This window comes from Gorilla gorilla, chromosome 9 (genome assembly GCF_029281585.2).
Source record: "Gorilla gorilla gorilla isolate KB3781 chromosome 9, NHGRI_mGorGor1-v2.1_pri, whole genome shotgun sequence".
NCBI classification, from domain to species: Eukaryota; Metazoa; Chordata; class Mammalia; order Primates; family Hominidae; genus Gorilla; species Gorilla gorilla.
Genome location: NC_073233.2, coordinates 109779177 through 109806271, shown reverse-complemented (window position 1 = coordinate 109806271; position 27095 = coordinate 109779177). Strand labels below are relative to the sequence as shown.

Here is a 27095-nt window from a genome sequence, read left to right as displayed (position 1 = left end):
TGGGGTACAAATAGCCAAAGATGTTGGTGAGAGAAAGTTCAAATAGTTAAGAATAGGGTATAAACTGGAGAGGAAAGGAGAGGCAAGGTGGGTGCTAGGATAAAATGGGAGGGTTGAAGGCTAGAGATATTTATGAGGAAAAAAAGGCAGGTATAAGGGGACATGACAGACCTTCCTTTTTTTTTTTTTTTAAAAAAAATTCTATTTCTATTTGAACTCTCAAAAGAGAAAAAGAGATTGAAATGACAGAACTTTAGCTAATTTTAATTAAATAAACTTTATAAGGTTTTGTTGTTTTATAACCTTTAGAGTCAGAAAATTCTGACTCCAGTGAGAAAATGTCTTCAACAGAAAGCCAGATGGCCTCTGAGTATCATGTTCATATTTGAAATTGAAATGTAAATGTTACCACATACTTGCTTATTTTAAGACTATGGTCCTTTCATTTGCTTTCTTTCCTTTTTTTCATTTAGTCATGTAAATTTGAGCACCTACTCTGTGCTAGGTATCCAATGGGAAACATTATAGACACAAAGAACATTCCAATTAAACTTATATAAAAGGTACTTTAGCGTTTTTCCAACTAGCAAACATAATGTTCTTGATTTAGTGTTATAATCTTTATTATGTTCAAAAATAATTCCTCTGTTCCAATTTAAATATATATTATCTAAACATATATATACACACACATATACAAACTAGCAAAAATATATATAAACCAGCACACACACACACACACACACACACACACACACACACGTTGTTGGATTTTATCAAAGTCTATTGGTCATCTATTATAATGTTCATTTATAACTTGCCTAATTTTAACTATATATTTAGCCTTTAAGGATCTTTTTTAGTGTTGTATTTCTTTATAGGAAATGTCATTCTAATTCTGGAATACAGTCTATTTGGTTGTGTTCATTCAAAGTATTGCTGGATTCTATTTATGAATATTTTCTTTGGCATTTGTATCAAAAATTTATACCACATAAAATTTAAAAAATGAGGCCTACAACCATTTTATTAATGAAAATAACAGAAAATACACTCTCAATGAGCCATTTACAATACTTCCCTATTTTCTGATTTAGAGATAAATCAGGGTCGTGTAATAGCAGTTGTGTCCAAGAAAATATAATGTCAAGAGGCCAGAATTAAATCCATACAGAAAATGATTGTGTTCATTTCAGAGTAACCTTTAAGAGGGCAATTTTGGGGAGCAGCAAGGGCAAAAGCCAAACTGAATGGGGTTAATAATGAATAGATGAGAGGAACTAGAAGCAGCTATTGCAAGCTACCATTTTGAGAACTTGCCCAAATAAAGAAAAGACTGAAGGGATGGAAGATTGGAGAAAGCATGATCGGAGAAGAGATATTTTACTTTTAGTGAAGCTCTATACACATTTGTCTTCCTCACTAGATTTGTATCCCTAGAACCTAGAACAGAGTCAGCCAAAGAGCAGGCACTCAATACAAATTGTTGACTTGCTGCTAAAATTGTAACAGAGTACAAAGAACATCCTAGAAATTGGAGACAAAGGGGATAAGAAAACAGAGTTAACTTGGAAAGAGAAGACACTCATCTCTGACAAGACTGAAGATGATTACACAACACCATCATTGCCAACCAAGTCCTTTGGGAATACAAAGGTTAAATCCTAATCATCACAACAGTCTCTAAAGGAATAAACCTGATTTACAGATTTTGATAACAAAATACTTCTCCTCTTTCCATTTTCTACAATGCAACCAACAGCAACATCAAAGGTAGGCTTAACCAACTCTTCGAGAAAAGTCAGAGATAATCCAGATTGTAAAGCGTCCAGGTCCCCTGTTTCTCATTTCCTCTCTTCTGTCGCTCTGACAACAGACTGGGCAGAGATGGAAAACAAAACAACTTACCAAACTGTGTAGCCTTTAGCAGCTCTGGTAAATGCATTTAGGGCTGTGTTAGGATAACGGTTAAAACGGACTCTTTAGGATAGATAGCAAAACATTTTACTTATTTGTGTAATTTCTCTCTCCAAGTAGTACGATCAATCAGGAAGTAGTTAATATGTAAGTAAAGAACATAATGGCATAAAAATATCCCCACAGAATACGCAGTTGATGTGTTTTAAAATTCACAAAAATTTTACAAAGTTGAAGAATGGGAGTAGGATAACAGGGTGATGGGGGGAAGCAGCCACAGAATTAGATAAAATGGTATAATTTCAGGTCTAAGGTGAGACACGACAGTTGCTAAAGGAAATATCTGCACTAAGATGACTTGCTAGTTTTGATCACCCTGCGTCAAAGGTAATGGGAATCTAATTGGAAAAAGATGGGCCCCGTTTTCAACATCGCTACCCTGGCAGCCACAGGCTGGGAAGGATACAGGTAAGAGCCAGGTCGGTGATGCCCGCCGCTCTCCCGAGGGCCGAGGGGGGCTCTGTCGAGGTTGTCCGATGATTCAGTGCCCAGTTCCCCGACCGCGCTCCGGGTTCCGGGCCTCCCCGCCAGCATCCTTCACTTCAGCGCCGCCTCTCTGCTCGCCCCCAGCACCTCCCTCATGGCAGCTCTGGCTTCCTCCTCCTCCTGCTCGGCCCCTCCCTACACTCCGTCTCTCAGGCCCCGCGTCACGGGCGCGGAAGGGTTGGCCTCGACAGCCCTAGCTCCCGCGCAGCGGCACTGGTGCCTGTAGTGGCGATGGCAGCTGAGGCAGCGGCGACCTCGCCGGGCAATAGCAGATGGGGCGGCAGCAACCCTGCAGCCGCCATCTTGACAACAACCAACGCCGCGTCCTTGACAACGGAAACCTGGGAGGAGCTACAGGTCGGGGCGGGACGATGTGCCCGAAGCAGGCAATCGCAGGCTCCGGCGGCCGCTCCAGCTTCGAGCGGCGGGTGGCAACCCAGGCATCCCTAGGGACCCGGGTTGTTGCGCGAGGGGTGAGCTGAGTGGTGTTTTAGAGCCTGATGCAGTTCTGCCTCCCTTTTTATGAGAGTGTTTTTGTGGCAGTACCGACAGTGACGAAAGACAGATGTAAAATCCTCAGATACAGGCAATTGCCACCGGGAGGAGTCTGCAGTGATTGTCTGGGGGACAATTTGGAGTTGAATTTGTTAAACTACTGAATCCTGTTGTGAGATTTTGAGTTGTGAGTCTTTCTGTGGCATCACCATCCCCAAACACCGTCTCTTTAAAATGTCTTTGTGAAGTGGAAATTTTCCTTCCCTGCATTCTCTCATCCACTCGGTAATGCTTCTGGCATTCCCTCTGCAGTCGTCTTCTTTGCCTTTGCCCTACTTATAAGGTCTACATTTCAAAGCCTCCTAATGGTTCTTGCATTGCTGCCAGATTCTGGAAATGGACCATCACAGCAAAACTAGCAATCTCTTGGGAAGATATGCTAAAAGAGATCATCGCATTGAAATGGTTTTGGGAAGTATGGAAAATTAAATGGATTTTTGAGCCACTAGTTTATTGGCTATGCAAGTGACAGTTTTGAAAAAGGCTGAATCTTATTGTTGGAGCCTAATGTAAATGCATATATAAATTCTGACTGTATTTCAGTCAGTGTTTTCTTGGAAAAATTCCCAGATTGGAAGCAGAAAGTACGACCAAATAAAGATTATTCACCCACCATTCAAATGTCTCTGCCTTTGTGAATTAATTTGTTCATTTTAAGATTTCAAATAATAAACTTTTCCAGTTGAAACTGTTTAAAACAATCTTTGCAAACTTGGTTGCAATGACTCAAATTGGAATGTACACTGGCGACAGATTTTAAAGTGCCACAACAAATCGAGTTTCGATTTAAGACACAAAACACATGAACTCTCCTTCAGGAGCATACCAACAGGATAAAATATACAATTCTGACACGAAAAGCTAAATGTATACAACTGGACACTTGGCTATCTTGGCAAGTTTTTAATTGGCCTAGCCACAGGCAATGGCCTTGATTCTATTCCCACTGCTGTCATCACAAGTTTGTCTCCCCATGGGTGATCTGAGCAAAGTAGGGCAGTGCAAAGTACAGATGAATATGAGAATATTAGGGTTGCTATTTGGAATATTTAGGCATGGTTAGCTTTCCAAAAGTCCAGCTTTTGCTATATTATTAGTTTGCGATCTCGTAAGTCCTAGGCATCTCACTGCTTTGTGGCTTGGTATATTAGCACTAAGAAGCATAATTTGGTTTCTCAATTGGCTATAAATCCTTTCTTACGTTAACTTAAAAAAACACGTAATTTATGAATCTAGAAAGGAGAGGAAAGGGTTACAGCCTGAAAGGAGGGCCATCCCACAAGCTGGGAGTGTGCCTCCAACTGAAGCCTAAAGAGGCAGGTACTTTGAAGGAGGGATGTTGAGGTAGGAGATTTATGCTGAAAAGTTGGCTAAACATACATAATTTATAGGATGTAGGAGGAGCTATGAATATTTATGAAGGTAGTTCTGATGCATGTATATTGAACAAACAGTAACATATGACCCGTGTTCATTTTGGGCTGGAGACTTAACTTTTAATTGCATTACAATTAGGCCCTATTATGTCTAAATTTTTTTTAGGACACAAAGGCACTCAAGTGAGCAGTCCTCAAACTGGCCAGAACCACCTCATGGTTGGTGGTGTTCTCATCAGGAGAAAGTTATTGAAATCAGTCTGTTGTCCAATCAAAGCTGTAGTTACGGCTTATGGAACAGAGGGTCAGTTAGTCAGTGTCTGGTGGTGAGCTACGATTGTTTTACTATTGCTTATCTCAAGGCCAGTGTTTGTTTAGCTGCTAGAGAAAAACAGAAAACTTGTGGAAGTTAAACATAGTTTATTCTTTAAGTGTAGGAGTGCATGACTTAACCCTTGCCTGGCATGGCCTTAGGTCCTATTTGTAATTTGATATCTTACTGCCACCAAGTGTCTGTTCTGTCAGTCTAATGATCTCTACTTTAACGTTAATCCTGGTCAATTGTGTCCAAACTACAACAGGAAGAGGATATAATGAGGCATAGCTGACCTTCCATCCCATTATGGCTGGGAACTCAGTTTTAAGGTTTTCCCAGGGTCCCCTTGGCCAAGAGGGGGTCTATTCAGTCAGTGGGGGCTTAGGATTTTATTTCAGTTTAGACTTATATAATTATTCTTCATTCAAATATTGTTTTACGGTAACAACCAAGAAGAAAAGAAATTTCAAACAATGTTGCCAGTTTTTTTTAATCATAGGTTTTTTTGACCTTTAAATTTTTTCTTTATTTCTTCAAAATATTAAGTGGGTTTTCCACATTCTATTTAAGTTGTAGAATCCTAGATTCTTGTAGAAAGGCAGGGCCCAAGGGGCTCTGAACATCATGATGCTTGATTTTGTCATGACTTTTTTGTCAGTGTTATTTATGGAAAAAGGCTTTAGGATTAGATATTTGGATAATAAAAAATTTGAGGATTTTATAAACTTCATCTCTTGACAGGAAAGGCAGTTGTGATTCAAGCAGTAAAGAAGAATGTTACCCTAAAATCCCTATTTTTTATCAGAAGGGGCATCTGAATTAAATACAATGTTATATTCTTTCACACTTTAAAACCATAAAACAATTCCTTCTTTTGTTAAGGAAATATATATTGAGCACCTACTATGTGCCAAGCACTTTCTAGGTGCTAGGGATACAGTGAATAAAACTTCAAAGTCCTTATGTTCAAGAAGCTTATATTTATTTTTCTTCCCTACTAGAACATATTAGGGTAGTGAAAAGTGCTGCATGGAAAGTGGGATAGTGAAGGGGGATAGAGACCAATGTCAGTTCTATCTGTGAGAGGGTGCTCAGGAAAGGCCCCAAAGGAAGGGAAATTAGGACAGTGGTCTGAATGAAGGAAAGAGATTGCCATTCAAATATCTGGATGAAGAATAAGGGCACAGGGGTCTGTGAGTACAGAAGACTGTGAGGACAGAATCATACTGTTGTGCTCAAAGAACAGCACAAGACCACTGTTGCTGGACTAGAGTGAGGTAGGGTGTATTAGGCAGTTCTTGCACTGCTATAAAGAAATACCTGAGAGTCGGTAATTTATAAAGAAAAGAGGTTTTATTGGCTCATGGTTCTGCAGGCTGTCCAGAAAGCACGGCAGCATCTGCTTCTGGGGTGGCTTTAGGGAGCTTTTTACTCATGGTAGAAGGAAAAGTGGGAGCAGGCATCTTACATGGCAGGAGCAGGACTGAAAGAGAGAGGGGAGGTGCCACACACTTTTAAAATGACCGGATCTCATGAGAACTCACTCACTATTGTGAGAACAGCATCAGTGGGGAAATCTGCCCCCATGATCCAATCACCTTCCATCAGGCCCTACCTCCAACATTGGGGATTACAGTTTGACGCAAGATTTGGGCGGGGAGGCCTGGCATGGTGGCTCATGCCTGTAATCCCAGCACTTTGAGAGGCCAAGACAGGTGGATCACCTGAAGTCAGGAGTTTGAGACCAGCCTGGCCAACATGGTGAAACCCCATCTCTACTAAAAACACAAAAATTAACTGGGCGTGGTGGCAAGCGCCTGTAATTCCTGCTACTTGGGAGGCGGAGGAAGCAGAATTGATTGAAATTGGGAGGCAGAGGTTGCAGTGAGCCGAGATTGTGCAATTGCATTCCAGCCTGGGTGACAGAGCAAGGCTCCATCTCAAAAAAAAAAAAAAAAAAAAAAAGATTTGGATAGGGATGCAGGTCCAAACCATATAATAAGGGAAGTGTGCTAACATATGAGATTGTAGAGGTACATGGCCCAGATTTAGTGGCGACTTGTATTGTATGCAAGGACTTAATGTAAAATCCAACTTTCAGTGGAGGGAAATCCATTGGAGAGTTTTGATTAGAAGAGTAACACAATTTTATTGAACCTTTAAACAGACCCTCTAGTTGTTGTGGGGAAAACTAGGTTATAGGAGATAAGACCGGAAACAATGAGGACAGTTACAAGGTTACCAGAGATGGCAGACTTGGACTAGGATGGTAGCAGTGGAGGTGGCAAGAAATGTTTACAGTTTGAACCTCGAGCCAATAAGATGTGTTGGTGGATGGTTGCAGTAAGCGAGAGAAAAAAAGTCAAATGTGACTCAGATTTTTGGCTCAAACAATTGGATAAAGTGTGTTGCCATTACTAAGATGGGAAAGAATAGGTAGGGGTGGAATAAGGAATACGAGTTAGGCTTCAAACATGTTAAATGTGAGATGTCTATTAGACATGCAATTTCATTAATGTGGTCTCATAAATCGTTGATGTTTTATTTACAAAGGAAACTAATAATAACTACTTTATGGTTATAAAGCATATTCACATAACTTATCTAATTTGAATATATATATATATATATATATATATATATATATATATTTTTTTTTTTTTTTGAGATGGAGTTTTGCTCTTGTTGTCCAGGCTGGAGTGCAATGGCATGATCTCGGCTCACCACAACCTCCACCTCCCTGGTTCAAGCGATCCTTCTGCCTCAGGCTCCTGAGTAGCTGGGATTACAGGCATGCGCCACCACACCCAGCTAATTTTGTATTTTTAGTAGAGACAGGGTTTCTCCTTGTTGGTCAGGCTGGTCTCAAACTCCCAACCTCAGGTAATCCGCCTGCCTCGGCCTCCCAAAGTGCTGGGATTACAGGCATGAGCCACTGCGCCCAGCCTGAATATTATTTTTAGTATCTTTAGAACAGAAAATAAACAGAATTTATTTGAGCAAAGAATGATTTACGAATTGGGCAGCACCCAGAACAAGAAGTTCAGAGAGCTCCACCCAGCAGCATGAGCAGCAAGATTTTGTTGGACACAGAAACAAAGTAGAGGAATCATGTGATTGCCTACAGCTAGGTGTTTATCTTATTTGGGTATACTCTGATTAGTTGGCTGCCTATGATTGGCTGAAACTCCACTATTTGTTACAAAAAATATACTCCTAAGTCAGGCTGCAGTTTGCTACAGAGGAACTCAAAGTACAGAGACAGCCTCAGGCAATGGCCTCCTGCTTATTTAATTTAACATGTATTATAACCATGTGGCAGCTGTGATGGACAATTTTTTGTGCTTTCACTTTTGTCTTGGCTGAGGCTATTTTTTTTTTTCCATCTTCTGCTGAAGTATTTTCTTGCTCAAATAAGAATTTCCTGAATTGGTCTCTGGGCAAGATGTGAAAGAACAAAGAATTTTAACATCTGGCTGATTTAAAGTTCTGCCAACTTCTGCTGAAGTTCTGCCATTTTCACTTCAATTTTGTAAGACTTCAACTAGAAATTTAAGATTACAATATGTGTATTTGTCTATTAATATGAATTATAAAAGTCATCAATATTGTCCGCAATGTTACATATATTAATCTTTTAATCCATACGACAATTTCCATAATACAAAGGAGGTAATTGAGCTATAGCAATATTAGTAACTTTGTCCAAGATTCCAGGGTAAGGGAGTGTTGAAACTAATCTTTAAATCAGGCAATCTGGTCTTGGAGCCGGCACTCCCAACCATCTCATACTGTCTCACTGGAGAAACTCTGAGAAAGTGATTGCCACAAATAAGAGATATGATTGTTTCGGTTTAAATAGTAGGTGGTGAGGAAGGAAAGTCAGAGAACAGATAATTATTTTAAGCTGTTTCTTCATTAAGAAAATATTTGAGTGCCTCTTGTGTATCAGTCATTGTACTAGTACCATAAAAACTATGGCAGTTCTCAGGTTAGGAAAGGAGAAGGAGAAAATAATGTCCCGAACCAGAAGGAAGATGCAGGACAGTTTTGCTTTGCCTCTTAATTTTAGGATAATGAAGACTTAGGCATGTGTGTAGAATGAAGGGAAGGAGACATTGAAAGGGAAAATTTGAAGACTCTGATCTATCAACCTTCAAAGAGTGGTCATTTTCAATAATATTATTTCTCTGATGTTCAGAATTTTTACAGTTTTAACAAAATAGTTGTAATTAGATTACAACTAATTACAGATTAATTAGAGTCTTAGAAATTTGGCTTTTTTTTTTTTTTGAGATGGAGTCTCACTCTTTCGCCCAGGCTGGAGTGCAGTGGCGTGATCTCGGCTCACTGCAACCTCTGCCTCCCAGGTTCAAGCGATTCCCCCTGCCTCAGCCTCCCTAGCAGCTGGGATTACAGGCACCTGCCACAACGCCCGGCTAATTTTTGTATTTTTTAGTAGAGACGAGGTTTCGCCATGTTGACCAGGCTGGTCTTGAACTCCTGACCTCAGGTGATCCACCTACCTCGGCCTCCCAAAGTGTTGGGATTACAGGCGTGAGCCACTGCGCCCAGCGTTGAGATTTGGCATTTTAAAAGTATATTTTAAGTCTGAATTATCTGCTCTGGATGTCCACCTTAATCAAATTTCTACTTAGCATTTTATAGAAATAGTTCCAAGGTAATATTTTTCCCACTCCATCAGTCATTTCTACTTCCTATTTTTTTGCAAGCAGTTTGCAATTACTGATGTATAGCTTATCAAAGCCATTTTTTTTCCCAAGGCAAGTAAAGGCTGACTCACAAAAATTAGATGAATTTATAAATTCATGCTTTATTTATCTGTCTACATCTGTCATTTATTTATTTATTTACTTATTTATCTATTTGTTGCCTATATTGCAAAAGCTTGGATTTATAATACAGACATGAAGTGATAAAAAAGGAATTGTACAATTTAAAATGTCAGGATCTCCAGAGGCTACTTTGTTTTTCATGTGAAGGGTGTTGTTTCAAACCAGGGCATGGAAACTAGTAAGTTTTGGCTTATGTTTTTGTTGTACGCTTTCCAGAGGTTTTTAACTGAAGACTCTGTGCTCTGTAGTTCTTTCCACGAAGAGCTGACTGATATTTGAAGAAGTGTTTTCATCTATCCAAGAAAAATATGATGTCTCCATCCCAAGCCTCACTCTTATTCTTAAATGTATGTATTTTTATTTGTGGAGAAGCTGTACAAGGTAACTGTGTACATCACTCTATGGTAAGAATTTTAGCAATATTATATTAGCTAGGAAAGCATGATTAGCTTTCAAGATATATATTAGAATTTTGAAAAGATTAATCATAACTACCAAATATAATTTATGGAACAATTAAAACATTTATTTAGAAATGTCGAAAATTGCTTTAATATTACTATATTTAAACTGAGGAAACTATAAACTGAGGATTGATTCAACAGATATGAAAATATTTTGAAGACATTTCAGGCCTAGATTAAAAACTAGCCCACAACTTTTCAATGAAATATTTGATAGGTAGTAAAAAATCACTTTGCTTAAAAAAAAAGCTGTTCCACAAACTTTCATATTTCAAATATTGTCCTGTGAGTGGCTACCCAGGAAATTAAGAAATTGGTCCGTTTGATTTTATTTACTCATCAGGTTTATTTGTGGAAGTTTGAATTAAATAGCTTATATTTCTCTCTAATGATCAGCCTTGTCTTTCCTGAAATCTAAGCTTTTCTCTATAGTCTTTTTTATTATGTATTAGGTCATATAACATGTTTAATGTATTTTTTCTTATTTCTATTTTTTAATATAAAGGACGCTTCAGTAGTTAACATTGTAGAAGATGGATCTAATGCAAAAGATGAAAGTAAAAGTAATGATACTGTTTGTAAGGAAGACTGTGAGGAATCAAGTGATGTTAAAACTAAAATTACACGAGAAGAAAAACATTTCATGTGTAGTAAGTATTAAAAATAAACACAATAATAAGGGTATATGATTCATTATTTTTAGGGTAGACACTGAAAAGTATACTTTAGCTTTTGTCTGGGTCATTTTCTATACATCCTGATCATCCTAGGCCAGAAGCTTTATTGTTTGGCCCATAATAGGTGCTTAATAAATATTTGGTAAATGAATGGATCCTTTCTCTATGTGGCTAATTCTGTGTGCAACAAAAGGGTCTCAGGCTTCTCAAACCAATGAGTGCAGCTTTAGACCTATTAAGACAGATGACTAAATTCAGGAAAAAGCTAATAGAAAGTGACAGACTGAAAATAAGAAAGAGAGAGGAAGTGGAGTGAGGTAGAATTAAAAATATCAAGATTTTTTAATGTGATTCTACTGCAGGTGGAAAGAAACTTAGAAAATAAAATTTTAAAGAATAACATACGTAATAGTGTGTGGGCCCTTTTGTTACAGGGGGCAACATTATTACTATCTTGGGTAAAACTCACATAGGGTCTGAGAAATATAGGTAGTCAATGTTTATTTCCTAATTTTGGTGGTGTGTTATTAGAAATGTCTTTGGTGTAAGAAATATACACTGAAATAGCGTGTTGGTACATCATGGCAACATGGTCTCAAAGGCATTAGGAAAAAGTTATTTGTAGTGTTATCGCAACTTCACTATAAGAAATTTTCTCTTAAAATAAAAACATTTTTAAAAGGAAAATGTATAGTAAATGTTTAGTCGGAAACCAAATAACCAAAACCTTTGACTAACATTTATTATGTGTATATATATGTATGTGCTAGCAATTTAATTGTGTAAATATAGTATTAATAGAAAAATTAAAACAAAGATGTACTTTTTAAAATTAACTTGCCTGGTATAAAACTGTTACCACTAACTTTCCTTTACAGTAAGAATTGATGAATCCTATAACTCCTGCCTCTATATATCTCATCTTATAAAGTGAGAATTTATAATCAGAACACTGTCTCTTAATGATAACAGATTAATTATTCTGGGTAATCTATATTAGTAGGAAGCATAGTTTCATTAAGAAGTATTGAGACAATCATTTCTGGGGTTAATCCTGAGTTAAACAAAAGATATACTAACTAAAATATGTAATTCTGAGTATTAAGATAAATTGAGATAGTATTGAGTTAACATACATATCCAAAATCAGGTAAAATTCACTATTTTTCACTGTAATTGTTTTCTGTAACAATATAATGTTTAACAGCCACTTTTTATTATTGTTAAGGAAATTTGCAAAATTCTATTGTTTCCTACACAAGAAGTACCAAAAAACTACTAAGGAATATGATGGATGAGCAACAAGCTTCCTTGGATTATTTATCTAATCAGGTATAGATGTTTTAGTATTGTGTTGTTATTGCATGTGCACGTTGATGTATAGTTAGCTGGAGGTATAATCTTTTTTTAAAATGCATTCATGTTCAGACATCTATTTAGCACCTACCATGTTAGAGGCACCATAGTAAACTTTAGGCAAACATAAAGCAGTAAAAAAATCGAACTTAATTCAAGGGGTATAGTCTAGTGGAGCATTAAAATGTGTTGACAAAAATGTGGTTGCTAGAATGGCACAAAAGAGAACTCTCAGATACAAAAAGCTTCCCAGAGAAGAAAGTCTGTGAACAGTCATGAAGGATGAATAAATGTTTTAAAAATCATAAAGGTTGGGTAAGGCGAAGAGGACATTCCATTCTGGGGAATCTTCTTGGAGTTGGTACAGGGTGGAGTGGCTGGTGAGGTTGAGTATTTAAGGAAAACTGACTATAGGAATAGGCAAGAACGAAGTCATACCACACCAAGGAGCCACTGTAGTGTTTAAGCAAGGAAATGCCACAATCTGATTAACTTGTGTGGCCAATGACTTGAGGAAGAGCCAAGGGAGGAGGTAAGAAACTACAGCAATGGTTTGGACAAGGTGTGAAGGGCAGATGTGCAAGAGCAGCCAAATGCAGAAATCGGGGCAGATAAAATCAACGTTAAGGAGGTAGATACTACGAAATTTAATGATTGCTATTTAGCTTTGCCTTTATTCTTTGTTAAAGCAGTAAGAAATCAATCTAGAGAAATGGGCACCATTATGTATTTCAGAGCTGGGTTTATGAGAGGCTTAGACATGGCAATTTCTTCAAATATAAATTTACTTAAATGTGTATGCATGTGTTTAGGTTAACGAGCTCATGAATAGAGTTCTCCTTTTGACTACAGAAGTTTTTAGAAAACAGCTGGATCCTTTTCCTCACAGACCTGTTCAGTCACATGGTGAGAACTTTGGTATTTCAGCCTTTTCATGTTTGTCTTTTATTGCTTAAAATTTTCCTGGACAGGTCGATCCATTTAAAAGTTTTATTTAAAAACTACAGCTCACCGTTCTCTAACAGACTGGAGGGCTAATACCTGCCATTAAGCAAATTTCACCATAGACAACGTGTACTTTCTTAAAATGGGAAACTTTTTCAACCATGTGAAAGCCATGGCTGTATAAAGATATCCTGGAGCTGTTGAAAATAACATAGCTTTCTATAGCTTTGTTCTGGACTCCCAGTTTATATCTTATTAATAATTCATCTTCAGATAGAAGAAAAGAAAGTTTCAAAGTTCCTCCCACCTGTAAAAAATGTTTTTGACATGTTTGAAATGTTTCAAATTGGGGCATAAAATTTGAAAAGAAAAAGAAATGTAAGACAAGAATAAACTGAAAGTTAGCACTTTTTATACTAAAATACAGCATATTAATTCCTAGAGGTTTAGACTTCTAAGAAAAATACCCTATAAATCTTATAAATATGAATTTATCCCCAAATGTTTAAAGCAAATAAATATTATTGAGGGCCTAGAACATGATCTTTATGTTCTTCTTCGAAAAAGAAGACAATAAACAGTGCCTAAAAATCTTCTATGTGATAGGTAGGAAGACAGGCACTTTCTCACATTATTTTGTTATTAAAATTATTTTATTATATCTCATAACTGCCCCAAAGCAGGCATAATGTGGTAGTCAGGAGCATGGACTCTGATGTCAGACTCCTTGGTTTCAAATTTCTGACTCGTTGCTCTCTTGATATATTTTCTCATCAGTAAACTGATAGTACCTACCTCTTACAATTGATGTGAGGATTAAGTGAATAAATACAGGAAAGTGTCTTAAAATATTGCCTGAATCAAATGTTTATCACAAGGGAAATAAAAAAAAATGCCTGAATCACAGGGAGAGCAATATAAGGGCTTGCTTGCTATAATCATCATCATCAGATAAGAAATATCCAGCCCAGAAAAATCGAAATAATCTGTTCACATTAATTTGAAAGGTAATGATAAAGCAGACACTCCAACCCAGATAAGTCCTTCAGTGTGAACTTCTTTCATGTCTCTGAGCATAAAGTCATTATAAGAATATCTCTTAACAATTAAGGACACAGGCAACAACAAATCTATGTCTCCCAGAGACGAAGGGGAAAACAAATGACTTTTTATAGCTAACTTTTTGTAGATGGCATTTTCTTCATTATTTGGGTGTGCTGGGCACTATGGTAAAGGCTTTATGTAATACCTTACTACGTAAATAGTTAGGATAACACTATGAAGTAAAGTGTTAGGAGTAGAACTAGGATGTTAAGATGGGCATTTGGATAATGGACACTCTAAGGGTTGAATTTATTTCACTTATAAAAGATGCTACAGAGTAGAGTATCTTTCAGAAAATGTAATATCCATATCCACATACACGTGTTTACAATCCTGGGGAGATGGGTGCTTTGGAGAAGGTGATTATGGGGTGCTATAATTCTAACTGTTGTCAACAGAGTAGGCTGTAACATCAGGCATAATTTCTTGGGGAAGAAAGTGATTTTCCCCTTTCTTCCTTTGGCTACTGGTATTAGTGGTCCCAAACACATCAGTCTCTGAAGTTGGGAATAGAATAGTGAAATATGTGTCTGTAGTGGTTAATTTACTTATTCCTTTTGGTTTTCTCCTCCCTATTCATGTAGATTTCTTTTACACATTACATTCTCTAAGATAAACCTAAATTTCTGAAATGGCATTATTTATTGGTAAAGAGAATGTGTAATTATAAAATATGTTTAATAAGTGTTGATCCCAAATGAAACTTTTAAATAGTATAGGAAACTAATCACTAACAGTGATATTATAAGTGAAGGCTTATTGCAGCATAAATTCTTTAATCGCTTATATTTTCTTTTTATTTCTAAAATTGTGATCATTTTTCATTTTGAAGAAGTTAAAATAATATAATAATGAAAATTATGATAATAGCACTATCAATTCTCTATAGTAAAATGATTGCCTTAAATGTACATTTGAAAATATCCCAATTAAATAATTTTGCTTTTCTAGGTTTAGATTGCACTGATATTAAGGATACCATTGGCTCTGTCACCAAAACACCGAGTGGTTTATACATAATTCACCCAGAAGGATCTAGCTACCCATTTGAGGTAAAGTTTTCCCATATTATGTGGGCTAAGATAAACATCCTACCAATTTAATTTATGTTAAAATTTAAATTGTTTTAATATTTAATTTTTCCTCGAAAAATTTTAAATAAATTAGGTAAAGTTCTACTTTCAAAATTTTGGTTTTTTAGAATTCTAATGCCCAAAACATGAATTAATAAAAGAGCTAGAGTCTGTCTTTCACTTTTCTATTTGAATTTCCATGGTTATACTCTTTAGAGTAAATCCATCTGTTGCAAAATCTTATATTATCCTCGTAATAGGCAGAACTATAGCAGGCAGAACTATGCAATATAAATACTTGCTTGCTTTAATTAGCCTGTGGATATTGGAAAATAATGGTGTGCTTTGCCTTGGAGCTTACTAAAAATACTTTTGACTTCCCTTCCTGTATATGGTTATAATTTCTTCTGATGATAGATGATTTTATGTGATTGTATGAGAAATTAATAATTAAAAAACCTTTCAGTGGGGGTACAAGGCAGACTGAAAAGCTGATTCATTCTGAAATTGATAAAATAAATTACTCTTATGTCTATTCTTAGTAGTTCTCTGCAAGGATATCTAGTAGAAATTTCTACTAGAGACTATGCATATTGATGGAATATATATGTGTGTGTGTATATACACACACACACACACAGATACAGTTATATATATTATATATATATTTTCCTGGGCACTTCTTTGTGCAGAAGAAAGTTTATGATACTTATACCTTATTGATAGTCTTTATTGGATAATAAAGTCACTTTTTTTCTAAGTAAATACTACCGGTTTCTCTTCTTAGAGTTACTACCATTATTTTATTTGGAATCTATTGACAAGATGTCAAAAAATTGGAAATTAGGTGGGAAATAATTTTAAAATTACCTAAGTTACTTCACCTACAGATTCAAAACTGGATCTGAACAGATGTGGAAAAGGAAGGCTTCTAATTTTGTGAAGAGTGGGATGCATAATCACCTCTTTTGTGGGAAAGTGCTGGTTCCTTAACTTCCTCCACACTGCCTTTTCTCTGTCTCTATGCGGGAAGTTTCTGAGGGAGAATTTTCCTCTGATTTCTTCCCCATATCGCTTCTATGGGTGCCCTACAGAGGTCCTTTTAGGGGCATTTTACACAGCATCAACAGATGTGTCTATGAGCACCTGCTGAGTGGGCACAGATCATGCCTTTCTCTGAAAATGCCAGTCTGAAAACAGGCCTTCCAGGCCTGTGGGAGAAAAGAGCAAAGACAAGGACGTGAAATATTTAGCCGTGCACACACACACACACACACACACACCAGTGTTTTAATTCAAAATTTAGTTTATAGAGAAATACATTGCTCTGCCACATCAGAGCAATACTGTTATACAAACTGAAGAATATTTATAAAGTTGAGTAATAAGAGGATAACTTCAAAATGCTGCAAATAAGGCCGGGCGCGGTGGCTCACGCCTGTAATCTCAGCACTCTGGGAGGCGGAGGCGGGAGGATCACGAGGTCAGGAGATCGAGACCATCCTGGCTAACACAGCGAAACCCCGTCTCTACTAAAAAATACAAAAAAAAAAAAAAAAAAAAAAAAAAAGCCGGGGGTGCTAGCGGGCGCCTGTAGTCCCAGCTACTCGGGAGGCTGAGGCGGGAGAATGGCGTGAACCCGGGAGGCGGAGCTTGCAATGAGCCGGGATCGCGCCACTGCACTCCAGCCTGGGCGACAGAGGGAGACTCTGTCTCAAAAAAAAAGGGGGGAAAATAAAGCTGCAAATACATATTTTTAAAAAGGATTGTTATAAGGACTGTGATTAAGTTAATTACAAATTTGTTTGATAATAAACAGTATTATTTAGGTTAATTACAGGTTTGCTTTATAATAAACAGTATTATTTCTAGAAATATAAAAAACATCTGAATAAATTAATGACATATGATTGCATTGAAAACTCAGTGGCAGTATCGTCTCTTTTTCTAAGCCTAAGGATGAAGCATGAGTGTTATATCATCAAATAATGAAAATAATAGTGTATTATTTTGGTCTTCTCTGTGCTTATTTTAGGTAATGTGTGACATGGATTACAGAGGAGGTGGATGGACTGTGATACAGAAAAGAATTGATGGGATAATTGATTTCCAAAGGTTGTGGTGTGATTATCTGGATGGATTTGGAGATCTTTTAGGTTAATTTTTTGTATTTCTACTCTACATTGTTTACTCTTTTTGGTATTATATCTATAGAGTCTCTATTGGTCAGATCTTTAGTAAAAATAGCAAATGCTTGCAAATATCAAAATATGACTTAAATCACCCTCTTTTCATATGCCAGATTATTTAAAATAAGTAGGTCTTCAGTGGAGATCTGGAAATCTTTATTTGTAGATATCTGGTGAAATGTGATTTGAGTGAAAATTCTAGATTGGATATGTATTAAGTATCTACTATGCACCCAGCAGAATTCTGGCAGGTGCTCACCAACTGTTTGCAGAATGAAAAACTGAATGGCAGCGTTGTCCTAGATCTTAAAATTCTTGAGAGGTGTGTTGTATCTATACAAGCCAATGAAATGGCGAATTGAGGTATGTGTCTGTGCAAACCCAAATTATTTAAACTGAGCATATTATTAAAATGTCAGTAAACATCATTATGCTCAAAATTTGAAAATTATAACCCCAGGTCAATGTAAAATCTGTTTACATTATTGCCACATGGCACCATCACTTTTGCTGGTAAACAGAAACACCAATATTTCTGAACTTTGCAGAATTTTACATTAATTGGAACTTCTGCCAGTGAGTTTACTAATTTTTATGCTATTTTAACAGTTACTGTTTTTATAATTGTAAATATTTAATCTCTCATAATAATGTCATCCAAGGATTTGGTAAGTGGTGGTGTCAGTCCTAGTGCTAAAAATGCTACTGAATGCCAGTGATTTTAGAAGCAATTTGGCTTATACCCAGGTAACTGCCATGCTCTGGAGTATAGTGAATTTATTTGCATTTTCTCAGCATTATTTCTGATTTTTCCACTGAGTGCTTCTTCTTGAATTAGGTAGTTATAGATCTATATGCAGGCTTTGCCATCTTCCTTACTTCAAATTTATTCCTATGGGGAAAGAATATGAGTTTTGACTAACCAGGTCTTCAGGCAGGTATACTGCGTACAAACTGAGACTGCTTTGTACTGGTGTATTTTGAAAACAAATTTGGGGCTGGGTGTAGTGGCTCACGCCTATAACCCCAGCACTTTGAGAGGCCAAGGCAGGTGGATTGCTTGAGGCCAGGAGTTTGAAACCAGGCTGGCCAACATGTTGAAACCATGTCTCCATAAAAACACAAAAGACGGATTCACAGCCAAATTTTACCAGAGGTACAAAGAAGAGCTGGTGCCATTCTTTCTGAAACTATTCCAAGCAGTAGGAAAAAGAGGGACTCCTCCGTAACTCTTTTTATGAGGCCAGAATCATCCTGATACCAAAACCTGGCAGAGACACAACAAAAAAAGAAAATTTCAGGCCAATATCCCTGATGAACATCGATGTGAAAATCCTCAATAAAATACTGGAAAACTGAATCCAGCAGCACATTAAAAAGCTTATCCACCATGATCAAGTTGGCTTCATCCCTGGGATGCAAGGCTGGTTCAACATATGCAAATCAATAAACATAATCCATCATATAAACAGAACCAATGACAAAAAGCACATAATTATCTCAATAAATGCAGAAAAGCCCTTTGATAAATTCAACACTCCTTCATGTTAAAAACTCTCAATAAACTAGGTATTGATAGAACGTATCTTAAAATAGTAAGAGCTATTTATGACAAACCCACAGCCAATATCATATCGAATGGGCAAAAGCTGGAAGCATTCCCTTTGAAAAACAGCACAAGACAAGGATGCCCTCTCTCACCACTCCTATTCAACATAGTATTGGAAGTTCTGGCCAGGGCAACCAGGCAAGAGAAATAAATAAAGGGTATTCAATTAGGAAAAGAGGAAGTCAAATTGTCTCTGTTTGCAGATGACATGATTGTATATTTTGAAAACCCCATTGCCTCAGTCTCAAAGCTCCTTAAACTGATAAGCAACTTCAGCAAAGTCTCAGGACACAACATCAATGTGCAAAAATCATAAGCATTCCTATACACCAATAACAGAGAGCCAAATCATGAGTCAACTCCCATTCACAATTGCTACAAACAGAATACAATACCTAGGAATCCAACTTACAAGGGATGTGAAGGACCTCTTCAAGAACTACAAACCACGGCTCAAGGAAATAAGAGAGGACACAAACAAATGGAAAAACATGCCATGCTCATAGATAGGAAGAATCAATATCATGAAAATGGCCATACTGCCCAAAGTAATTTTTTTTTTTTTGAGACGAAGTTTCACTCGTGTTGCCCAGGCTGGAGAGCAATGGCGTGATCTTGGCTCGCTGCAACCTCTGCCTGCCGGGTTCAAGCAATTCTCCTGCCTCAGACTCCCGAGTAGTTGGGATTACAGGTGCCTGCCACCATGCCCAGCTAATTTTTGTAATTTAATAGAGATGGGGTTTCACCATGTTGATCAGGCTGATCTTGAACTTCTGACCTCAGGTGATCCACCTGCCTCAGCCTCCCAAAGTGCTGGGATTACAGACATGAGCCACTGTGCCTGGCCTGCCCAAAGTAATTTATAGATTCAATGCTATTCCCATCAAGCTACCATTGACTTTCTTCACATAATTAGAAAAAACTACTTTAAATTCCATGTGGAACCAAAAAAGAGCCTGTATAGTCAAGACAATCCTAAGCAAAAAGAACAAAGCTGGAGGCATCATGCTACCTGACTTCAAACTATACTACAAGGCTACAGTAACCAAAACAGCTTGATACTGGTACCAAAACAGATATATGGACCAATGGAATAGAACAGAGGCCTCAGAAATAACACCACAAATCTACAGCCATCTGATCTTTGACAAACCTGACAAAAAAAGCAATGGGGAAAGGATTCCCTTTTTAATAAATGGTGCTGGGAAAACTGGCTAGCCATATGTGGAAAATTGAAACTGGATCCCTTTCTTTTACCTTATACAAAAATTAATTCAAGATGGATTAAAGATTTAAACGTAAGACCTAAAACCATAAAAACCCTAGAAGAAAACCTAGGCAATTCCATTCAGGACATAGGCATGGGCAAAGGCTTCATGACTGAAACAACAAAAGCAATTTCAACAAAAGCCAAAATTGACAAATGGGATCTAATTAAACTAAAGAGCTCCTGCACAGCAAAAGAAACTATCATCAGAGTGAATAGGCAACCTGCAGAGTGTTAGAAAATTTTTGCAATCTATCCTTCTGGCAAAGGGCTAATATCCAGAATCTGCAAATAACTTAAACAAATTTACAAGAAAAAAACAAACAACCCCATCAAAAAGTGGGCAAAGGATATGAACAGACACTTTTCAAAAGACGACATTTAAGCGGCCAACCACATATGAAAAAAAGCTTGTCATCACTGGTCATTAGAGAAATGCAAATCAAAACCACAAGGAGATACCATCTCACACCAGTTAGAATGGTGATAAGTAAAAAGTTAGGAAACAACAGATGCTGGAGAGGATGTGGAGAAATAGGAACGCTTTTACACTGTTGGTGGGAGTGTAAATTAGTTCAACCATTGTTGAAGACAGTGTGGTGATTCCTCAAGGATCTAGAACTAGAAATGCCGTTTGACCCAGCCATCCCATTACTGGGTATATACCTAAAGGATTATAAATCATTCTACTATAAAGACACATGTACATGTACGTGTATTGCAGCACTATTCACAACAGCAAAGACTTGGCACCAACCCAAAAGCCCATCAATGATAGACTGGATAAGGAAAATGTGGCACATATACACCATGGAATACTATGCAGCCATAAAAAGAATGAGTTCATGTCCTTCTCAGGGACATGGATGAAGCTACAAACCGTCATTCTCAGCAAACTAACACAGGAACAGAAAACCAAACACTGCATATTCTCACTCATAAGTAGTAGTTGAACAATGAGAACACATGGACACAAGGAGGGGAACATCACACACAGGAGCCTGTCAGGGGGTGGGGGCTAGAGGAGGGATAGCATTAGAAGAAATACCTAACGTAGATAACGAGTTCATGGGTGCGGCGAATCACCATGCCACATGTATATCTGTGTAACAAATCTGCACATTCTGCACATGTATCCCAGAACTTAAGTATAATAAAAAATAAACGCAAAAATTAGCTGGGGGTGGTGGTGCATGCCTCTGTAATCCCAGCTACTTGGGAGGCTGAGGCATGAATGAGAATCGCTTGAACTGGGGAGAGGCGGAAGTTGCAGTGAGCCGAGATAGCACTACTGCACCGTAGCCTGGGTGACAGAGTCAGACTCTCAATAAATAAATAAATAAATAAATAAATAAATAAATATAGGATTACAGAAAATGTATTTTTAAGTCTTAAATTTGAGGGTGGGGTACTGGGAAAAGATGGCAGGGGCACTTAAATTGAAGTGTTGTATACTGTGTGAGACTCAGTGGACCCCTATGGAGCCATTTTACTGGGCCCACTTTCTCTCCTTACTTTTCAATTGTAAGTGAGTGTGTTGCTAAAATGTCTGCCCCTGTGAGCTCTGAAGAAAGACTTAATATCTTAGCTATAATTTGAAGAGTTTGAATGCTGTCATGTTATTCTCCAACTCTGAAGTTCGTTTTGACTGGACGCTTATTTTCTTTAATAATTTTATGATTCAAGTAGAGGCATATATCTCAGAGCAGAGGTATACACATTTGGGCTATGCCACGTGGGTAGGGAGAGGTAGAAAGCCATTGGCTAGAATATGTATGCAAGAAGTATGCAGTCCGAGTTGGGGAGTTTTATATTTCATCCTGAATCTATAATTGTCTTGGAAATATTGATCCTAAACCCGGGGATATTCCAATGTTATTACATTATGTTCAGGGCATAGGAAATTAACCAGCTGCATTGTAACAAAGAAGTGTCTGTTAAGAAAGTATTCCAAGACAGAAAAAAATAATTTCAACCGAGTGTTTTTAGGAAATGTTTCTTTAGGAACCGCTGATTTGGAGGTTAAACCTTCTCATTTACTGGTAAATAACGTTTTGTTACCTGCCATAATATTTCAATTGGTTTTATGTTGAAATGCCTTAAGGTAAAATTTGACTTTCTATTTTAGTCTTTAAATGAAGACTAATTTAATTTTGGGAGATAAAATTTGGGGAGATCATTGTTATCTTCTCTCCCCAAATTTTACTTAATTTGGGGAGATAAAAATGAAAAAGGGTCTGATTTTCTCAAGTCTGGTGAAGTAGAAGTAGGAATTTTGTTTGTTTTATGAAGTAGGTAAGCACTGATAATTTGAGCTAGGTCATCCAGTGCCTTTAATTACTTATGTGAGCCATCTCAGAGTTTTTGAAATGCTAAACAAGACCAAACATTCAATAATAAACCATTATTCTAATTTGTATTAAAATATATTAAAACAAAGCATTTTTTTTACAGGAGAATTTTGGCTAGGACTGAAAAAGATTTTTTATGTAGTAAATCAGAAAAATACCAGTTTTATGCTGTATGTGGGTTTGGAATCTGAAGATGACACTCTTGCTTATGCATCATATGATAATTTTTGGCTGGAGGATGAAACGAGATTTTTTAAAATGCACTTAGGACGGTATTCAGGAAATGCTGGTAAGTTTTTTTTTATTCCTAAAATTATCCAGATCTAAATTATAACTGACTCATTATTAAGTGAAGATAAAAATAATGCATTTGTCTTTATATATAACACATAACTGATAACAGAATAGATTAGGAATAAGAAAGCTGGCCAAGTCTTGAGTTTTGAAACTTTGTTATGATCATTGTACTACCTCATGCTTCTGAAGTGCTTTATAGTCTCTAAAACAATTTGCCTTATGTAATCTCAGTTGATTCTTTGGATAGAGAGCCTGTGGAGTAGGCTGTGAAGGCATTTTCATTTTCATGTTCAGAGAGGCTGACATTTAGAAGTGACAGACTGTTAGAGATGATCTCTAGTCATCTCACTTTACAGGTGAAAAAACCTGAGTGATAAAGTGACTTGCCCAACGTTCCCAGATCACGTCACCTGAGCCAAGGCAAGAATCCAGGCTGACAGAACAGCAAGTTTAGTGTTTTTTCATTATACTTTGATGCATCTGCTCATTTCCAAATAAATTTAATTTGTCAGAACTTCAAAATACTTGATGTTAAACTTGCATTTTAATGCTGAAAATTTAAAGGCATTTGAGTTAAAAAGCACTAAATTCAACTCCCTTGTTGCTGTTTGTGGTACTTGTTCATTATGTATATTTAGTGTTAGAAATCAAAAAATAAATGATATATATTCCCAGGTCTTTAACTGCTCCAAATATAAAGGGGAAGATAAGTAACACTGGAAATATAGAATACTGATAGAACTTTTGGGGTCAGAAAGAGGGTGAGAATGATTTCAGTTGATTGCACCCAAAAAATATTCATGGAAAAGCAATTTTTAACAAGCTGTTAATGTTAGATTCAACATGGGAAGCTTTTTAGAAGTATATATTCCTGTAGAATCTGATTCAGTTATTTTAAGCCAGATGGATATGTTGGCATACTTGTAGTTGAGAACCACTGATCTAGTCTTGGAAGAATGGATAGGCTTTTAGCAAATGAAGGCTGACAAACAGAGCAGCTTAAGTTAAGGCATAGAGGGAGGAAAATTATAGGTCACAGAGAGTTGTCTGACATGGTTGGAATCTGTGATACCTGAGGGGTTTACACTTGGGATATTAGGTGAAAGTCTGAAATTCCAATCATGATCTATAGGGAAAAGTTTAAAAAGTTACAATATATGATTTTCAATGCTTGCTCTCTAAAAGTGCAAAGAACTATCTAAAGATGGAATATACTATATTAGGAAAAGTTTATGTGGGGATTCTCTGAAAGATGACTAGGATCTAATTAAAGGATAATATTGATAATGGCAAAAGTTTTTTCGTTACAAAAGTCTCAAATTTTGCCATACTGTACTCTACATTTTCCCAACAAGGTTATGAAGTAACTTTCAACTGTTGATCACATAATGTAATCAAAAGAATAAAAGAAAAAGGTGTCAGCAGAATGTAATGATAGAAATACAGATAAAACCAATGGGTTAAATGTGATCAGGTGTTTGGTAAAGGCAGGTCACAAATTCGGCTTTGAGCTTGGAGCAAAAACAGAGATATGAATTTGAATATTTGAGCAACACACTTGTTCCATGAGAATCCCAACTATTCCTGAGTATAAGACTTGAGATAAATGTCTCTGGATTCTTAGGGAAAACAAAAGTGTTATGTTCTCCAACCACACTCTCACAGAAAACATGATGGCTATATTATAATAGGCTATTTTTAAGGAAATAAACCTATGCATATATTTTTTAAATGAATTAAATAAAATCTCTCGAGGAGCTTATGTGCTGTATGATCCTTCTGGTGGTCGGACTTTATCTAGGGAGAGTATCCATGGAATGATTACATTGTTTAGGCAATGCTCCATGGGTATTGTCTCTCACTGGAACTTTGGAAAAGTATCACACTGTGTGGGTGTTGGAGATTATATATTCTCTGAAAATACCTACAATGTGTGTGTTTTGTTTCCCATGAAGTGCAGAGTCAGAGACTTTAATAATCAGCAGAATTGGGGTATAGGATAGGCCACCACTGCTAATGAAGTTCTTCAGGCTCTTTCAAAAGATTTATCTCAAGAGATGCCAAACTTTCAGAAATAATGAAACAAACATAGAGCTTGGTTTCTCCACAGATTGCATATGGCTTCTTTTTAAATTAGTGTTTCAAACATTAGCCAAAGCTTACATATAGGTGAAATGGAGGCATTATGGGTTTACTTAGAATCTTTAACTTTATGGAATTTTATGAAACAAAATATGACTCCTGCTCCTGCCACTGAGTTAACTGGGTCATCTTGGACAAGATACTTAATCATTGCAGGGTTATTGTAAATACGAGGGATACCATACATACAATGTTCAGGCCAGAAGCAGTGGATCACGCCTGTAATCCTAGCACTTTGGGAGGACGAGGTGGGTGGATCACTTGAGGTCAGGAGTTCAAGACCAACCTGGCCAACATGGTTAAACCCCATCTCTACTAAAAATACAAAAATTAGCTGGGTGTGATGGTGTGTGCCTGTAATGCCAGCTACTTGGGAGGCTGAGGCAGGAGAATCGCTTGAACCTGGGAGGTGAAGGTTGCAGTGAGCCGAGATCATGCAATTGCACTCCAGACTGGGGGACAAGAGCAAAACTCTGTCTTAAAAACAAAACAAAACAAAATAAAACAATGTTCAGTAGAAGCCCCTTAAAAACAGTATTGTCTTAACTACTATCCAGTTGGTCCATAAATCATGTGAAGAGCCATGAAGAAAAGGTATACCTCAACAGTGTATCTGAATTTTTCTTGAGGGCATTTGGTATTCTGTATAAAGTTGATGGCCCCTAGAAAAAAACTCCAACTTCTGTAATTGTAAATCTAAATTTCTTAAAGGTAAAAGTTTCTCTAGCTAAAGTGACATAAATGGTAGTGGTATGAAAACCTACCCTGTGTAAACTAATTTTTTTCCTAAATTATCAATTATCATATTGGTCTGTCCAAATTATGACAGCTCTGCATGCTATAATTTTTGGCCTAAATTATCTGGTTTTGTCTACACAGCAAAACTCCATTTTGGACTGTGACTTTTATATCAAATATTCATTTAAAGATGCCTGTCGTGTTGAGGAACTCATCACCAGATTGTGGCATGTTGAATCTTTGAGTAGGAGAATTTTAGCATGATAAACAGTAGGAAAATAATTTAAACCTTATTTCCAGATGTGATGCTCTTGCCTAATATGCTGGTAATGATTAATTAAAATAATAGAAATTTCCTTTAAATTCGATCATTAAAATTTTTTTTCCCAGGGGATGCATTCCGGGGTCTCAAAAAAGAAGATAATCAAAATGCAATGCCTTTTAGCACATCAGATGTTGATAATGATGGGTGTCGCCCTGCATGCCTGGTCAATGGTCAGTCTGTGAAGAGCTGCAGTCACCTCCATAACAAGACTGGCTGGTGGTTTAACGAGTGTGGTCTAGCAAATCTAAATGGCATTCATCACTTCTCTGGAAAATTGCTTGCAACTGGAATTCAATGGGGCACGTGGACCAAAAACAACTCACCTGTCAAGATTAAATCTGTTTCAATGAAAATTAGAAGAATGTACAATCCATATTTTAAATAATCTCATTTAACATTGTAATGCAAGTTCTACAATGATAATATATTAAAGATTTTTAAAAGTTTATCTTTTCACTTAGTGTTTCAAACACATTAGGCAAAATTTAACTGTAGATGGCGTTTAGATGCTATGAGTTTAATTAGAAAACTTCAATTTTGTAGTATTCTGTGAAAGAAAACATGGCTTATTGTATGTTTTTACTTCTGACTATATTAACAATATACAATGAAATTTGTTTCAAGTGAACTACAACTTGTCTTCCTAAAATTTATAGTGATTTTAAAGGATTTTGCCTTTTCTTTGAAGCATTTTTAAACCATAATATGTTGTTAGGAAAATTGAAGAGAATATTTTACTTATTTTTATACTTTATATGATTATATAATCTACAGATAATTTCTACTGAAGACAGTTACAATAAATAACTTTTATGCAGATTAATATATAAGCTACACATGATTTAAAAACCTTACTATTTCTAGGTGATGCCATACCATTTTAAAAGTAGTAAGAGTTTGCTGCCCAAATAGTTTTTCTTGTTTTCATATCTAATCATGGTTAACTATTTTGTTATTGTTTGTAATAAATATACTGTACTTTTATATCCTGA

General features: G+C 36.7%; 2 protein-coding genes across 7 annotated transcripts in view; one reads left to right on the top strand and one right to left on the bottom strand.

Moving 5' to 3' along the window:
* CEP126 (centrosomal protein 126) overlaps window positions 1-3633 on the bottom strand; it is an 84471-nt gene extending 80838 nt beyond the window's left edge. Inside the window, exon 1 of the mRNA XM_004052020.4 lies at window positions 2384-3633. Coding sequence (XP_004052068.3) covers window positions 2384-2511 — 128 coding nt within the window. The 5' untranslated portion in view covers window positions 2512-3633. The remainder of the gene's footprint in view (window positions 1-2383) is intronic.
* Window positions 1270-27095, top strand: ANGPTL5 (angiopoietin like 5). 6 transcript variants are annotated; one of them, XM_004052021.4, is made up of 9 exons: window positions 1270-1773; window positions 9783-9970; window positions 10536-10680; window positions 11936-12039; window positions 12876-12969; window positions 15064-15164; window positions 17221-17341; window positions 22705-22890; window positions 26169-27095. In XM_004052021.4, the coding sequence occupies exons 2-9, from the start codon at window positions 9875-9877 to the stop codon at window positions 26486-26488; spliced, it is 1167 nt and encodes a 388-aa protein (XP_004052069.2). In that variant the 5' UTR covers window positions 1270-1773; window positions 9783-9874; the 3' UTR covers window positions 26489-27095. The 6 variants fall into 6 exon arrangements, with proteins under 6 accessions (XP_004052069.2, XP_055212102.2, XP_063549552.1 ...); XM_055356127.2 differs by having other exon boundaries at window positions 1631-1773; window positions 9815-9970; XM_063693482.1 differs by lacking the exon at window positions 1270-1773 and adding an exon at window positions 4312-4362 and having other exon boundaries at window positions 9815-9970.

Bases quoted from the DNA above. Each gene is read 5' to 3' on its own strand.
- ANGPTL5 (XM_004052021.4), top strand. From the start codon at position 9,875: ATGATGTCTCCATCCCAAGCCTCACTCTTATTCTTAAATGTATGTATT. The intron at 12,970-15,063 runs GTGAGAACTTTG...TTGCTTTTCTAG, and splicing joins CAGACCTGTTCAGTCACATG to GTTTAGATTGCACTGATATT. The intron at 15,165-17,220 runs GTAAAGTTTTCC...TGCTTATTTTAG, and splicing joins GATCTAGCTACCCATTTGAG to GTAATGTGTGACATGGATTA.